Below are 16913 nucleotides of genomic sequence, written 5' to 3'. Positions count from 1 at the left end.
TATTTTCCATGTTGATACTAAATTTCAGGTTATACAAGGTAGCTTCTCAAAAACATAAATAATGCTCATTTTAAAGTCTTCAACAAAAGGACTCAATTATGTAACAAAGGACTCTGATAAATCATTGAGATTTCTTATCCAATGTTGCTATATGCTCTTTGTATTTTACATACTTTTAAGCATACAGATCCAAATGTTTTACCTGACTGCCTTAAGTTGCATCCTCAAAGTATACAACAAATGTTAATATTCTATAACTGCATCTGGCAAGATGACTAGGTTGGAGAATTTGCCTGGAATACCCTTTAGATCTGTACCATGACCTGAATTGTGGCCTGGATTTAAGGGCCTGGGAAGCAATCAAAGCAGGAGGAAAGAGATATCAAAAGGCTCCACAGCTCATATTCACTAATTAATTATTCCAGTGCTCCAACCCTACGGAGAGCACCCTGGTAAGTCTAACTGACCGAACATACACTTTACACTTTCCAATAGGCCAGAAAACATCAAGCAGCTCACCACATCTTCTATTAATAGAATGTTTCTGAGGTGAACATTTGTTTGCCATTAGTTTTAATTGGGAACTTCCAAAAGCCTTGTGAAAAATTTCAGACCTGTGTAAGGTTTCTTCTCCCTCTACCGTCAATGAGGCCTAGCACTCAGCTCTTCAATCAGACAATCCCCACAATGAAAGACAGTTCAAGATACATCATTTGTTTTTATTTATATTTAATCTATTTATATTTACCTGTCATAAATCCGAATGTGTGCAGGGATGGCGCTTATGAACCCTACCAATTTTTTGTTTGACGATACTCTAACTCCACAGTGCCACTGGGGTAGCCAGCCTGGAGGACGTAGTGCCCTAGAATCAGTGGCAGAAACCATTACAAATTAGTGCTCAAAAGAATGTGATCAAAACACCCTTCTTTGCAATCCAACACAGAAATTGCTACTCACCACATAAGAAACTCAGGTGAGTAGTCAAACCTAAACATGTTATCATCATCTTCTACGTAATTCTCATTTAATAATGTGTACAGTTCCTTTAGCTGAAAACACATCAAAGAAGGAAGAATTTTATCTCACACATATCAGCCAGAATGTTTCATCAAAGACTGTGTGTACACATACATGATTCTACTTACAACTTCAGCATTGCTCAGGTCCAAAGTGTCCCACATAAAACCCTGTGGCAAAGAGTATGGCTCTAGGCGGACATTGTCCTTATCTGGTTCAATTGCACCATGAGAAGTTATAACTTCATCTGTTATAGAAAGAGAGGGGAAAAATTACATTACTAGCTAATTTGAAAATTAGTAAGTTTTGAAGTCACTTTAAACAAGGTGTAATGTACAGTTATGAAATCAGAATCTGAAGCCTTTTAAAAATGTTAAAAATAAGCTTTTGTTTGCTTACATTATTTCCCTGTTTTACAACTCACTTAAGTCTGCTAATACTTCAGCAGAGCTATTGTACAGAGGCTCAGTGCTATTCTACTGCAGCTTATATCTTAACATTTCATAACAGAGCACAATTGAGTAGCAAATTATCAGCATGTATGTATCACTTAGTCAGTTACTGAAAGCTATATCTGGGGAGGAGTTCTGCATTTCAGTAGTGAGATTCACAAGCTGTGGTACTGATCTTGCAAACATTGACTTATATGAACTCAGTGGCACTACTCACATGCATCAGTGTTTGCAGGATCAGGACATTTTATAGAATGGCTGCTGGTGAAATGAAAAAACTTTCATTTGGAAATTTAAAATTAAAATTGTGGTTACACTTATAGTTCTGGACTCGCTACTGGGTAATCTTGTTTTTCTCCACAACTTCAGAAGCAGATAGACTGAACAAGATAACAGATAGTCTAACAACAGATGGACTGAAAATATAAACAAGATCCACTCTTCCTCTGTTGGATGGCTATTACACATCAGTCCACCAGCCCCAGAAGAGGCTTCCAAAGCTGAACAACATTAGGAAATATATTATAACATGTTAATCATGCTTGTACAAATTATTGATAGCGTGTCAGACTATTGCAGTCTTAGTTCTCATTAATACATCTGAATGACCAGTAGGGTACACTACGCAGCTTCTATTGCAGAAAGAGCTTCTGTCAGGAGATTGCCTAACAGTGGTAAGGCCAGAATCACCAGCAGCTCCATGAAGACTCTGGGTACAGAGAACCCTCCAGATACCATTGCTACAAAATGATAGTCTTGATCCACTATGGTATACTACCTATAGGACTGCTGCTAGTAGTCTCATCTTTGTACAAGGAGGGAAAACTTTCAAGTTTATGAACACAAAGATTCCTGCAACTATTTCTTGAAGCAGAAAGACTAATGCTTCCATCTGAAGTCATAATCTTCAACCCACTGAAGAAAGAGGTTCCTTCCCCGGCCCCCCTCACTCAACACCTCAGGAGGAAGCTGAAAAATGTAAAGGTGTAGGCCATTTCCACTTCTCACAAATCGGAAGTAGAGGTGATTCAGCCAGGCTGCTTAACAGAATATTCAAAAACCACTCAATTTCTACAAACCCTATTTCTATTAAGCAGCCCTTCAGAATCACTTCTAGATCCTGTTGGTAGTTGCCCAGACATTTTTTTCCTCATCCTCCTAGACTGGTGAGTGATAGGACCAGCAAGCTCTCATCTCTGAGCTGCTGCTGAAGGATGTTCAAGGTATGACCTCACTGACTGCTAACAAAATACATTCCAGTGCCACATGTAGAGTGAAAGGACTACTAGTTTGAGGTGTTCTGAAAAGATGGCTAAAATTCCAAAAGCTGGATTTAGAGTCCCTCAGGCAATACTGTTGTGACATTATTTTGTTAAATTCTCAAGAATGCTGGAGAGCTTTACACAGAACGATACTTGGAGCCATCAAACAGCACTTTGGAGATGAAGTCTATAGACTCGTCTACACTACAAAATTAAGTTGACCAAAGTTTGGTCGACAAAGAGCCACCACAGTAATTACTGTTTTTCATGTCCACACTAACTCCTTCTGTCGGTGGTGCGCATCCTCACCAGCAGTGCTTCCACCAACTGAAGTGGGGCACTGACAGCTGGAGTCTCCCCACCACCATGGCTGACAGCCTGGAGTCCCGCTGCTGCCTCTTGGTGGGGGATGGAGAGGGGAGGAAGGAGAGCCCGATCCTGGCCCTCTCCTGGTGATGGATGGGGGCGAGAGGAGAGCCTGATCTCAGCTGCCTCCCGGTGAGGGACTGGAGGAAAGGAGGAGGGGAGAAGATCCCAGGCCCAGCTGCCTTCCAGTGAGGCATGGGGGGTGGGGGAGAAGGCCTAGGTGGTGGCCAGGCTCAGGCTCTTCTGGGAGGCAGCTGAGATCAGGCTCACTAGGAGGCAGCAGCAGTAGTAGTCTGGGCTGTCAGTCCCGTCCAGGGCTGACAGACAACGGGCGATATCGGTAATGCAGTGTCTACACAGAAACTGCATCACCCTAACATTGACCTAAGTTTGACACCTTTTGCAGAGGTGGAGTTATTAGGTCAACGTAATGGGCAACTTACATCGGTGGGAGCACCATTATAGTGTAAACACCTACAGAGTTAGGTTAACGTAAGCTGCCTTATGTCAACCTAATTCTGTAGTGTAGACCAGGCATATAACCAGCACCCTAAGCAAGCTATTGGGTTAACTTAAAAAGTGCAGTGAATTTTGTATTGTCACATGGATAACCATCAATAAAAAGAGTTCCTGGGCTTTTCTTCACCTTTCCCAATTCTCTCTGTAACTTCCTATTTTTGGAGTGCACAACTTGAGCAGACCATGAGAGCAGGTGTTTGGCCTGCCCAGGTGACTATTGGGGCCAAGAGGCTCAGAGGCCATTGGAGACTAATTCATAGCCTTATTTTCTTAACAGTAAAATTTTTGTTGCTCACAACCATCTAGAGCAGGGGTCCGCAACCTTTCAGAAGTGGTGTGCCGAGTCTTCATTCATTTACTCTAATTTAAGGTTTTGCGTGCCAGTAATACAAATAACGTTTTAAGAAGGTCTCTTTCTATAAGTCTATAAAGTATAACTAAAGTATTGCTGTATGTAAAGTAAATAAGGTCTTAAAAACGTTTAAGAAGCTTCATTTAAAATTAAATTAAAATGTAGAGCCCCCTGGACTGGTGGCCAGGACCCAGGAAGTGTTAGTGCCACTGAAAATCAGCTCACGTGCCGCCTTCGGCACGCATGCCATATGTTGCCTACCCCTGATTTAGAGTTAAGCACCAGAAAGGAGGAACTGAGCTTTAGGACGGGAAATAGTTTGTGAGCTTTGCTTTAGAGCAGTGTTTTTTGATGCTCCACTAGTTAGTTTGTGACCACCACGAGTCCATGCGAAGTAGACTATTTTCTCCAGGGACTCAGATGTTATCATGCTTCATCCTGAGTGGATTTTTCTTAGTCTGAGAGCAACCAAATTCTTCAATCTCTGAGTGTGTGGACCAGGTGAATTTAACACATCTATCTTACTGGAGTTAAAATGTCTTCCTAAGCAGTGTGATTCTGGGATATTTTGCCCTTCATAAGGGATCAGGCACTTCTGGTATGCCAGAGGTGGCCCCAAAGAGGAGTGAGAATCCCAAAGGATGGTGATGTGGCTTCCTGACATTTCTAGTTTCTGTTGGATTAATTTTTCCTGGGTGCAGCAGCAGAGAGGAGACAGGTGCTTGGTTCCTTCTCCAGCTGTGAGGTGACTTCCCTGGATCGCAGTCTGTGATGAGTGATTCTAAAAACTCTTTTTGGGATGGAGACTCATTCAGTGTAAGAAGTCTAGAAAATTCTGTTTAGGTTTATGAGGGAGATTTTATCCCAAAGAAGAATACTTCCTAGGATCCAAGGCCTCCGAATTCAGACCTGGTGCTAGATTAAAGATTCAAATATTTGAGTCCTTTTAGTCTTTGTACATTTTGGGTCAGTGCCTGTGAATTCCTACTGTGTGTTCCGTACACCACCTAGCTCATTCTGGGTGGTACTGTAATATAAGCGTGACACTGGGCCCACTGGTTTCACTATTCTGTGTCTACAACTTTTGTCAGGCTTGACATACTTACTACACCTAACACATGGTTGTCATGATATATGTAACAAAAGGTGGCCTGTAGTATATCACTGGAAAACGAAGAACTCACTGATCATTAATATATTTGCATGATGTCTTTACAGAATGTGAACAAAGAGTTATAAACATGTGGTAGAATTATGTTCTTAAAACATTTTTGGCAAGCAATGAATAAGCCCAGTCTGCCCTAGACAAATGGATGTATACTTGCTTATCTAAACCGCCTGGCTGTCAGGCAGAAACAATGAAGGTATATTTACATAAAAGGTAAACAAAGCCATCAAACGAGCAACTGGGGGAGATAGCCTTTTAACTATAAAGAGTTTCAATTCTAAAAAGCAATTGAATCAGCTGATTGTATATAATATTACTGTATTATAAAAGTATATTGAGTAAGGTCTTTTGTGAAAGCCTGTGACAAACTGGTGATTAATAGCATTGTGAAATGTACGCATTAGTACTATATCAGCAATTATGGGTACTCACTGACATTACACTTTAAAGTTGATGACTAAACACAGGGAGAAAAAGGTTTTCATGAAGACAGGAGGGAAGGCAGCTATCTACCTGTCTCCAGTGTAAATTAAGCAGTGTGGAATTAAAACAATGGAAGCCCATTTACATATGAATTAGCAGGAGAATAGAGACCGCACCCCCAGGAAGCATTCCTGCCTCTTGAAGGAGGGCCAATGAACATTGGGAAGACAGCATGGCATCTACATGCCAGCAGGAGAGAGAAGTTTTGTCTAGGCTTACTTTTCACAGAATAAATTTCAAAGGTTTACTGGACTAAAAAAAGAAAGGGGAGAGAATCCCATAGTTGTCCATCACTTGGGGGATTCAGGGGGCTGGAGCTCTTGAAATCACAGAACGTTGGATCCTTCAACCAAGGATGTTGAAGTCTCTGGGAATTGAATATAGGAGAGAAACCTGCTTAGACAAAGATTATAACTTGCTGACATTAAATACATCTTAGAAATGTATTTTTACTTTTGTTTGCTTGTAACCTTTTCTGTCTTTACTACTTATTCTTGGTATCACTTAATCCTACATCCTTTTATTAAATAAACTTGTTTCAGCTTTATTATAAATCAATTCAGTGCTGTGATTGAACTAAGAATGTTTGTCAAACCCCAGTCAAATGAATATGCTGCTGTTACTGTCTCCTTAAACGAGCAGAGAACATAATTTCTGTGAGTTTTCCATGAGAAGGATGGATACTGCAGGGAGACATCTCTGGCAAGCTAAGGAGATGGGGTTCACTGTTGGTTTACCTGCAAGGCAAGGTTTGGACTGGCAGAGTCACGAGGAGTTTACTTGCAAGGAAGAGAAGCTGGTATGTCAGGGCAGTTGTCATACAGCTTAGCAGTAACAAAACTCTTACTTGCAGAGGTTGGGGGGGTGTTTAACAATAAAAAAACGTTACCCACCTTTTCATAACTGTTGCTCCTCAAGATGCCTTGCTTATGTCCATTCCATTCTAGCAATGTGCGCACCCACCTGCGCGGTCATTGGAGATTTTTGCCTTAGCAATATCCACAGGCCCAGTTGTGGTGCCCCCTCGAGTGCCACACTCATGCCTTGGTATATCAGGCACCGCCAGCCCTATGTCCTCTCAGTTCCTTCTTGCCGACAACTTCGACAGAGGGGCAGGAGGGTGGGGAATGGAATGGACTTCAGCAACACATCTCGAAGAACAACAGTGCTTTAAAGCTCTAGTGTAGTCAGGCTCTGAGCTAATTCCCTTGTGGAGGTGGATTACCAGGAGCACTGTGAGAGCTCTCTCCCAGCGCTCGCAAGTGACCACACCCGCATTTCAAATCACTGTTGTGGGAGCGTTCCCATGGCAGCGCTTTGAAGTTTCCAGTGTAGGCATACCCTAAATTCTAACTACACTTAACAACTATTTACCACTAACTACAATAAACAAACTATTTACAAGACCCTAAGGCTCGAAGTGAGAAGAGACAAAACCTCTAGACTTTGCTATGCAAGGAAAGATGCTCCAACTAACCACTACAGGCAGTAAGAAGGAACTGAGAGGGCATAGGTCCTGTGGTGCCTGATATACCGACGCCTGAGCCTGGCACTGAAGGGGGTGGCACAGCTGGCCCTATGGATACCGCTAAGGCAATTATCTTCAACGACCACGCACATGGGCACACACACACCTAGAATGGAATCGACATGAGCAAGCACTCTAAGAACTCACAATTCTGGGAACCTCTGCCGATTGTCCAATTGGCAGACAGTTTTGGAGAAATTTGGGACTGGAAGGGTGTTGGGTTGACTCTGCAAAAAAGTAACTGGGTGGAAGAAGCCAGGGTGTGACTTGCATGCTCGTAAGGCTGGCTGGCAGTGTCAGGACTCTGAGACACAGAAGCATAGCATTTAAGGTATGCAGAAGCATAGCATTTAAGGGCAGGCAGTGATACAAACCCTTACTGGTAGGGGTTGAACCCCAAATATTACAACAGGTAGTAATTTTAAGAGAGTTCTTCTGCATCATGCCCTTCAGAAAGAGAAAAGGGTCAAAATAACAAGGCTATTGAAATAATTAACTATTGGGAGAGAGGGAGAACAGTGTGTGAGGAGAACTCATTTAACCTGTGGCATAGAGGTTAGGCGTCCAGCCAGGACTGGTGACATTAACTTACTACACCGGTGACATTAACTTACTGCACTATCTGACTTGAGAGTGCTGAGGCGGTGCAGTTCAATCCCTCAAGAGTGCTGGAATAGGGAACCAGGCTCACGAACAGGAAAATGGTCAGTGGAAACCACTGCTGAAAGAGGTGGTAGGGACTGCTTCATTTGCAAGGTCCCCAAGCTTCCCTGGCACTGAAGAGTTCCTGGAATTACCAGTAATGTCTTCTAATGAAATAGGGCTTTCTTCCAAGGGTGGAGGAGTCAGCAACTGCACTCACCCATAGCAGTAATGAGTGGGGTTGGTTGGAGATGGGCAACAGCTGTGCAGAAGACAGAAACTGAATCAGTTTAAAGAAGTCTTCAATCAAACTGCCTCCAAAACCATGAGGAAGGAAAAACACTGTCGTATATAGGATGGACTACAGATAAGAATTGTATGCAGTGGAGGAAGCCGGTGAAAAAATAGGAACAAAATAGTTATGCATGGGAGAGATGTGTAATTAGCATCAATTTATGCAAAAACAGTGTATCCCATACCAGCATAGTGTGGGTCTTTGTTCCTCTCTGATACCTGGCTCTTAACAGTTTAAAAGTCTACCGCTGCTACCAACTAATTAAGTTATTCCTTTCACTGAAGTGATAGAGTTGGAGTTCTCAAGTTCAAACCCCAGTTAGCCCAAGTGGGATCATTGCCATAGCGTATTTCCTGTTTTCATATATGAAACTCATTCTGATATTTCATGACATACCTTTTCTTTTCCTCCAAACCACCCACCTCAGTAGTTTATCAGTAATTTCAGATGGCTGCAAAGAGCAGAAGTGACTACTGAATCCTAACACATTTTGATAAAGAATATATCCAAGCAGTCCAACTTTATATCTGTACTACAGTAAAATTTCAACATATTCCTTTTAGCTACTGTTAGGGTCAATTTTAGGCCCAGTTAAACTTACTAAGTTTGGGTACAGGTTGTGTATCCCAAAATTGGTATTTATGTTTGGTTGCTTCATCAATGTTCTTTGCTGGTCCCTGGCATGCAGAGAGCAGCTCCATAGCTCTTTGAATATCTTGCAGCTTCTGCATTGGAATGGCTGGATTCTGTACGGAGAGACAACAGGGGAGAGAGTCTTGTTTACTACATACACACTGAAAAAGTAGTGCACACACCATATTCATGTCACTTGCTTCAACAATATTTTGATAGCATTTTGTATATTTGCTCCCACCTTAAGTGAGGCACTGACAAGGAGCTCAGGCCCAACATGTAGGTTGTGTTGGGGGAAAAACAATTTTACAAACTTCCATTGTTTTAAAAGTAGTTTAATTATTTTTAAACATCCTCAAAATAGTTTGTTTACATTTAATAAAGAACTTACAGTGTTTGAAGCACAAGCACTGCAGCATTATGCTACTGTATGAGGACCACAGTGTGAAGCTAACCACTCTTTTTTCCACCGCTCCATCTGAACAAAGTTGAAATGGTAAAAGAGAGTAAACTGCTAAAAGCAAAGCTGACTTTTAAAATTCCCTCAGGTTTAACAATCTAATGTGTTATTAGTAATGCACATAAGACAGATAGATAGATACTGTAAAACATCACTTAAAAAAGTCAGCACTATTCCATATTTCTGTTATGCTATACTGCTACATATTTCAATGTTTACTGAGGTTCTGTCAGATGTTCTTTTGATTAATTCTTGCTTTACTTTTCAGCGTACAGAAAATGCATGTGTTATAAGTCCATTCTGCCCAGTGCTACAGCTAATGTTGTTTTGCAGATGTTAGCAAAGCTTCAAAATGAAGGGAGCATTCAAGAGTAAAGATAAAATAAACTAAAATTCTAATTAAAGAGGAAAGAGACTTTTACAGAACCATCCCCCCACCCAGACAGCCTAAAAGCTAGGGCTAAACTTTCCTAACTTTAGTGGTTAAAACTAGGCATCTAAATCCTCATTTCAGAGATAAAGCTGAGCACCCACAGCTTCAATAAGAATTTTGCCCATGTAGTATATACAGACAGCAAACCAGTGAGAGGCACAGTGAGTTATAAATCTGAAGGGATATTTCTATTTTTGTTTTTCTTAAGAAAAGTACCTTCCTGGAGCAGATTTGGGAGTTCTGCCATCAACTTCAGGAGGGACAGGATTTCACCCCAGGTTTTCTCCAAGGCAAAAGCTACATTCTTTAGATTAGATTAGATTACTTATATTATTTAAAGTGTTCTATCCCAACTGTTGAATATACAAGCTCCCTGCTTCTCAGTTCCATATTAATTTGTCATCCTTTCATTATTTTACTTCCTTTCTAGGACTCATCTAGAGAAAAACACCACAAGCTACAACTAATATGGACAAGCAGCAGGCTTCAGTACCATCCATCTCAAAGGCAGATCTACTGCCTATAGTTTAAGAACTTTCAACTTCAAAAAAGCCTGCATGTCTTAACATTTAATATATATTTTTATCCTCTAAACATTATGCACTTTCTCTAGTTAACTAAAGTATTGCAAGATTTTCCTGTGAAAATAATACTATGAACATATTAATAAAACTGTTCTCTGGCCTGAAAGGTCAGTGCATTAACATTTATTTACTTATGGGCTTTGGGTCACCCAGTTATGTCAACACTGTTACAGCAAGAAAAAAAAAAAAAAACCAAAAAAACAAGCCTATTTCTAGATCCAAATCATAGTGACATGGATCAGTGTTCTCAACTAAAGATCAATATATATAGTTCCCATTGGTCTAGTATGAAGGTTTCTAAGGAAGTAGAGAGATTTTTAATGCTTACCAGTACATGGACTAATCAAATATCAATTCTGATATGTCAATATTAGTATTTTGGATTTATTTTATTTTAGAAGCGTAAGCAGTTCCACTCACCACTGTAGCACCCTTTTGGTATCAGAAAGTGGCAGTGTGTGCAGGGGAGGACCCCTCTTGACCACTTCTTTAGCCTTGCGATGGCCTCTCTCTGTACCTCTCCCATGACCTAGCTCTCTCGCCAGGTGATCTGTTAAGTTCAGTTCTTTCCCCTTATGGGGTAACAAAGTCCAACTACAGAATCTACACCATTATCCAAGCAAAAGATCTTCCTGCTCCTCTCAGGCTACACTGACATTCCCTGTTCTTCACCCCTACTCCTGGGGACTACAGATTTCTTTCTCTGCTCCTTTGGCTGAGCACTGCCTCCCAGGTCTTTTTCCCTGGAAGCCCTTCTTCCTAGCAGGTTTGCCCTCTGCCTCCCTTTCTACTCTAGCAGCTTCTTTCAGGGTCTTCCCTGCTTCTTACAAGCTCTATGTCAGGGCCTCTCACAGGAATCCAACCTGCTCCCTGTGGTTTTCTCCAGCCTGCCTTCACTAGGCCCTTCCCAAAGAGAGGGGGTTTCCTAGGCTCCTCTCTCCTGGGTTTCTTCTTTCACTGAGTTCTCAACCCTCTCTATGTAGTTCTCTCTAAGCCTTTCATAGCTTAGATCACTAATTGTAATTGAGCCACCAGATCAGTATAAGCTGGGGGTTAACTGCTAAAGTCACAGGCGAGGCTGAGCCCAACTCCCCTTGACAGGCTAGCCAGCCTGTTAATAGGGGATCATTATTCTATTTCTATGCCAATAATAAATGACCATTATAAATAAGGAATCTGTCCACATAATATAGAAGAGAAGGGGGAAAAGGCATATATCATTCTGACAATAACCATGACTAGTCTATGGATGATGGTCCTTCTTCCCAAGAGAGAAGGGTTCTTCACTCCTTGCAACCGATTCAGAGATAGGTATGTGGTATGAAATTTGTTTCCAGTTCCTTTCTATTTCTCCAAATAAAGGAGGAAAATTTTCTGAAGAAACACACGTAAGCTGGAAAGCAACATCTGCTTTCTCAATTTAGAGCAAGTTCCTACAGTTAAGAGGGACTGGCTAAACTCTCTGGAGGAATGGCACAAAGACTGAAAGAATAAAGCAAAATGTACAATTTTATGTGATCCAAGGGAAATTTATCTGATGTATAGAGGGAGCTAGTGGCCTTTTCTGCATAAAGTGAAGCTTTGTCAGTGCCTAGAATCCTCTCTTATGCCATAGGAGGAGTTGTGGAGGAGGTTTATTCTGTTACATGTGCAGATATGCTGAACAGATTAGGAACTAGCTGGAAAGATTAGGGAATCAGTGACATTTTGAAGCATATTGATATCACACTTCCTTTTGATCCTTAAATGACTTTTTTTTGTGAGACTGTTACTGGGGGCAGTTTATGCTTTATCCAAAATTAGGGTGACCAGATAGCAAGTGTGAAAAATCGGGATGGGGGTGGGGAGTAATAGGTGTCTATATAAGAAAAAAAAACAAATATTGGGACTGTCCCTATAAAATCAGGACATCTGGTCACACTATCCAAAATCCAAGTAGCCACCTGTCATTGATGGAATAAATGGGACAAAATTGGAAGAGGGCTACCATAAGGCAACTATAACCATAAGTTCAATTATCTGACTATTCAATTTAAGGTGTTCCATCATTTAGAAAATGTCTCTAACTACTACTTACTATCTAGATAGTTGTTTAAATGCCATTATCCTCAAGTCTGACATTTTAAAACACACAGAACACAGCTGTGGAAATGTCTGTGATTAGAACAAACATTGATAATACTTCAAGACAAACAGATTGTGGACAAAGACCATCCTGGACTAGAACATGGACACGGCTTACTTGCAGCAAAGAGACTATGTCCAGTTTTGCTTGGCAAGTGAAGACAGAACAAAGATGTGGGCTATGGAGTGGAATTACCAATACAGAATATACACACTGTACTTTACGTTTACACCTCAAAACAGGGTTGTTTTTTTTTGCCTTTGCTCACACATGTATTAGTTCTTTGTGGCTCTCCATTTGTCTATTTGGAGGGTGGGGGGAAGACTGCTTTTTGCCACTCTCCTTGTCTGTGTTCTATGACATTTCCTTTTGTTGCTTTGTTTCTTTGTGTTCGCACATACTGCAGGCTGCAAAATAAAAGACTACAAAGTTAATTTCACATTGTAGCCTGCAACAGACACAGAGAGTACAAGGATAGACATGCTGTTTGTAGGCTAGAGAGACAAAATGCAAAGATAAGATTTCAGAAAGCAAGGCAAGCTGTGTAAGGACTGCTACATATATGCCTAGACAGCAACAGCTGGAAAGTAAACGGCCTCTCTTCAGTACAAAAGTTCCCAGATGGCACTTTTTGTGATGACAATATTCTGTCAATGCAGAGAGTTTGAAAATCGAGTTTCATGCAAACACGCCCTTTCCTATATTTATTTGCGCCAATAGGATATAAAACAAGATATTTTCCATGTCACATCTACAGAATGAATTCATACTACAAATGAGAAACCAGAGCATTCAAAAATATTACAGACAAAGATATAACCCAATCATTAGCTGCATAGAGTTAGGAAAAAACTCACCCCACAGGCATGTTATTGCTTAATTATTCAGTTATAGGGGTTTTAAACCTTCCAATTCAACATTTTCATCAATGAGTTGGAAGTAAATGTAAAAATTACTGCTGATTAATACTCGTGGATGATGCATAGATTGGTGGAGTGGTAAATAATAACGAGGATAGGGCAGTTGTACCAAGTGCTCTAGTTTGCTCTGTAAATTGGACAAAACACATTATAAATTTTAATAGGAATTATTTTCAGGGAGTTCTATGGCTTTGTGTTACACAAGAGGTCAGACTACATGATCACAATGGTCTCTTCTGGCCTTGGAATTTATGAATATAGCCAAATGCAAAGTTATCCATCTAGGAAAAAGGAATGCAGGCCACACCTATAGAATGGGGAGGGGAAACTGTATTACAGAAAATTGTGACTCTGAAAAGGATTTAGAGATCACAGTGGACATGCAACTTAACACGAGCTTCTAGTGTGATGCTGTACAAAAAGGGCTAATGTAATCCTTGGGTCTATAAACAGGGAACTAGTAAGTAGGGGTAGGGAGGTTATATTAACTCTGTTTACAGCACTGGTGAGACTGAGAATACAAAACTGCATATAGTTCTGGTGCCCATATTTTAAAAAGGAGGTTGAAAAATTGGAAAGGATGTAGAATTATGCTAGGGTCCGAGACTTGATGCTGCAGGTTTTTTGTTTTTTTGCAATGCAGACATACCCTAAGAGCCCCAAAGTCCCAGTGAAATAAAATATTGCCAGATCCACCACATATTTTAGTTAGGCAAATCCCCAACTAAAACCAGTCAGAGCTTCACCTAAGTAGTTATGCAAGATCAGTTCAGAACTTAGAAACTTAAACCTCAATATCTACAGGACAAGAAAGAGTTTTCTGATTTTGGGGAAAACTGGCAGCAATGTCTTTGTAGTGATTAGACCTATTCAGAATTGCTGCTAGTCCCACATAAATTATATTATTTGCTCTTAAAAGCTGTGGTCCACGCTGGTAGCTCAATAACCTTAGTCTGTCTGCAAGTCCCCCTTGGCTGTAGTTGTCTTTGTATTCACAAATACAAATGCCTAGGAGAACAGGATTCCTGTGAATTTCAACACTCTGTTTGCTCATGAGAACAGTAAAGGTAGGCATAGGGAGAGTCAATAGGGAAGCGCTTTATGGACACTTTAGATCACAGAAAAAAAATACAATGGGGTGGGGGAGAAGGTTATTTTGTTTTTACTAGTTTCATCCTGAAGTCTAATTTTTAAATGTAGACTATGTTGCAGCCCTGCACAGTTCAAGAGGACATTTTAAAGTAGCATATTAAAATTGCAGCCATCCTTTAAAACTTTTAAAGTTCACTGGAATATTTATAAATGTGTTTTTAAAACAGGCAGAATGGAAGGAGCAATCTGAGTAACTACAGTTTATCCCCCTGCGATTATCGGACACCAACCATCTGACTCAATTACTTAGCCTAAACATTTTTCCAAGTCAGAAATGACAACAGTACCTTCCTGTAAATGAAAAAACATGACAGTTCTAAGATAGTGGTACTTCTCAGATCCTGGAAATGGCCTTCAGCCTCACTACGTGCCTGAGATGACTAGTTATATCATGACCACGTGCCTTGCTATGCACTATTCCCTACCTAAAGAATGTACTGAATTTAAGAACCTGCATGTTCCGATATACAAAGCTTACTCACATTTATTTGCAGGCAGAAAATTTCAAATGCCCCTATGGGAGCTAGGTAACCAACTTCTATAGGAAAACTAATGTGAGTTGGGCACCTAAATGTTGCCAGCCTCAGAATACAACATGTTACTACTGCCAATCATTACTGCTGGGAACCCACCTGCATCAAAAAGTTCAAAAGGTCAAATGTGTCAGTCAAAAGAGGAAAAAGTCATAGGAAACTGATAGTCTTGTATTCCTGTGGTCTCCTGACTGCTGAAGCTGCTTACATTGTTGTCCCATCCCAACATTCACCTTCAGCCCCCACCCTCACCTAAACCCAACAGCACTCTCAGATGATCCTGTATGTTTATCTTAGAGGAAAGGCACACAATAGCCATCTCAGCTAAAATACCTGCAAACTCCCTTAAGGGTGAAACAAATGCCAAAAGTCACAGTATAATTTATAAATCTCAAGAATCACAAATAAGGAGAAACACACATTTGTCCATGACTAGTAAAGAAAATTAATATTGCTCAGCACTTGACCAGCTTGACAGTCCAAAACAGCTCAGAAATCTAGCTAGAAAAGCTCCATTTACTTACTACTTTTGTGGACAGAAACAGAGCTGGTGAATGCAAAGGCAAGTGAAATGGGCACCTGTATGTTGAATCTGAAATTAAGGCCTCTTGTTTTATCACTAGAGGTTTGGAGAGGGGCTTTTTATTAGCATATATATTTAAATAAAAATCAAATCTCACATGCTATTTACAACAAAAATGGCTACAAACATAGCGGAATTAGCAAGGCTTTGTCCCTGCGGTGACCATCATATCATTGGATGTTTTAGTGAGCATAAGTAAACAACATATGACAGAGATGTGCATATCGTACCTGTAGCATAATGTGACGCAGTCTACATTTGCCAGAGAAAGTATGAACACAAAACTGCAAGTGTGAGCACCCCCAATCCCCATGAATTTCAACAGAAGTTGAGGGCATTCATCAGCACTTTGCATGATCCAGCCAGCTCTCTGGTGAATAGTGAACAAATATAATTCTTGGCAGAAAGGCAATTATCCACTTTCCCTGGCCATCATACACAGAGCTTAACTGTGCTTGCTGCTGATACAAACCAATCTGTGAAACATGGTGCTACAGATTTGATGGAAATCTGGCTAGTCTGATTAGAGAGTTAGTTTCCCTAGAAAGTGTAACATGCCCCTATGTAACTTGAGGTCAAAGGCCAGCTACTTCCTGACATCCTAGAAGTGAGGCTGTCAAGATTAGCGCATTTACAGAATCTTTATTTTATAGTTTAACTAATGAATTCTGATCCATTGGCTATAGCGTCAATGACAGGTCATAATCCCTGGTTTTGAATCAGATTACACACCCTACCACCAGATCATTTGATTATAAAGTGTTAAATCTCTCAGTTAATTCTGTGATATTCATTTCCCCATTTGAGGTGAAGAGCAATTTTTACTTAGTTGACATTTTAAAAATATTTTGTATGCACTAAAATGTACTTAAAATAGTTTTAAAGGAAGATGCTCCTGGAAGAGTCAACTGAATTAGAAAATATAAAGCATTTTCATACCATGTTTTGAGGACTTCAATAACTCAGACATAGGTTAGGGGTTTGTTACAGGAATGGGTGGGTGAGATTCTGTGGCCTGTGTTGTGCAGGAGGTCAGACTAGATGACCATAAATGTCCTTTCTGACCTTAAGTCTATGAATCTATTAAACCCTGCTTGGAGTAGCTGAAAAATTAACTGCTGGCTAGACTTACCAAAACAGGAGAATTAATGATTGGCTACAGATTCTCCTTCTTGAGGGAAAAAAGTCTGTACATTAATTTGGATTAACAAAGTATTATTGTAATTCATCAAAAAGGAATTTAAAACTTTACGTATATTAAAATACACAGTTCAAAATATAATAATAAGGAACTGCATCTTTACTTCAGAAAGGTACTAAAAATTCTAACATCCTTTTAGCTGACCTTACTATAAGCAATTAACTTCAAATGTGTTTACTCTGTATTATATTGCAGACCCATG

General features: G+C 40.3%; 1 protein-coding gene across 3 annotated transcripts in view; it reads right to left on the bottom strand.

Moving 5' to 3' along the window:
• Positions 1–16913, bottom strand: part of NMT2 (N-myristoyltransferase 2) — a 53944-nt gene that overhangs the window by 19168 nt on the left and 17863 nt on the right. For all 3 annotated transcript variants that reach the window (XM_030550471.1, XM_030550470.1, XM_030550472.1), the window contains 4 exons: positions 8689–8833; positions 1149–1267; positions 961–1052; positions 749–865 (listed from right to left, as the gene is read on the bottom strand). In XM_030550471.1, the coding sequence (XP_030406331.1) occupies positions 749–865; positions 961–1052; positions 1149–1267; positions 8689–8833 (473 nt within the window). The remainder of the gene's footprint in view (positions 1–748; positions 866–960; positions 1053–1148; positions 1268–8688; positions 8834–16913) is intronic.

Source organism: Gopherus evgoodei, chromosome 2, assembly GCF_007399415.2.
Source record: "Gopherus evgoodei ecotype Sinaloan lineage chromosome 2, rGopEvg1_v1.p, whole genome shotgun sequence".
Taxonomy (NCBI): domain Eukaryota; kingdom Metazoa; phylum Chordata; order Testudines; family Testudinidae; genus Gopherus; species Gopherus evgoodei.
This window is presented reverse-complemented; position numbering and strand designations above follow the sequence as displayed.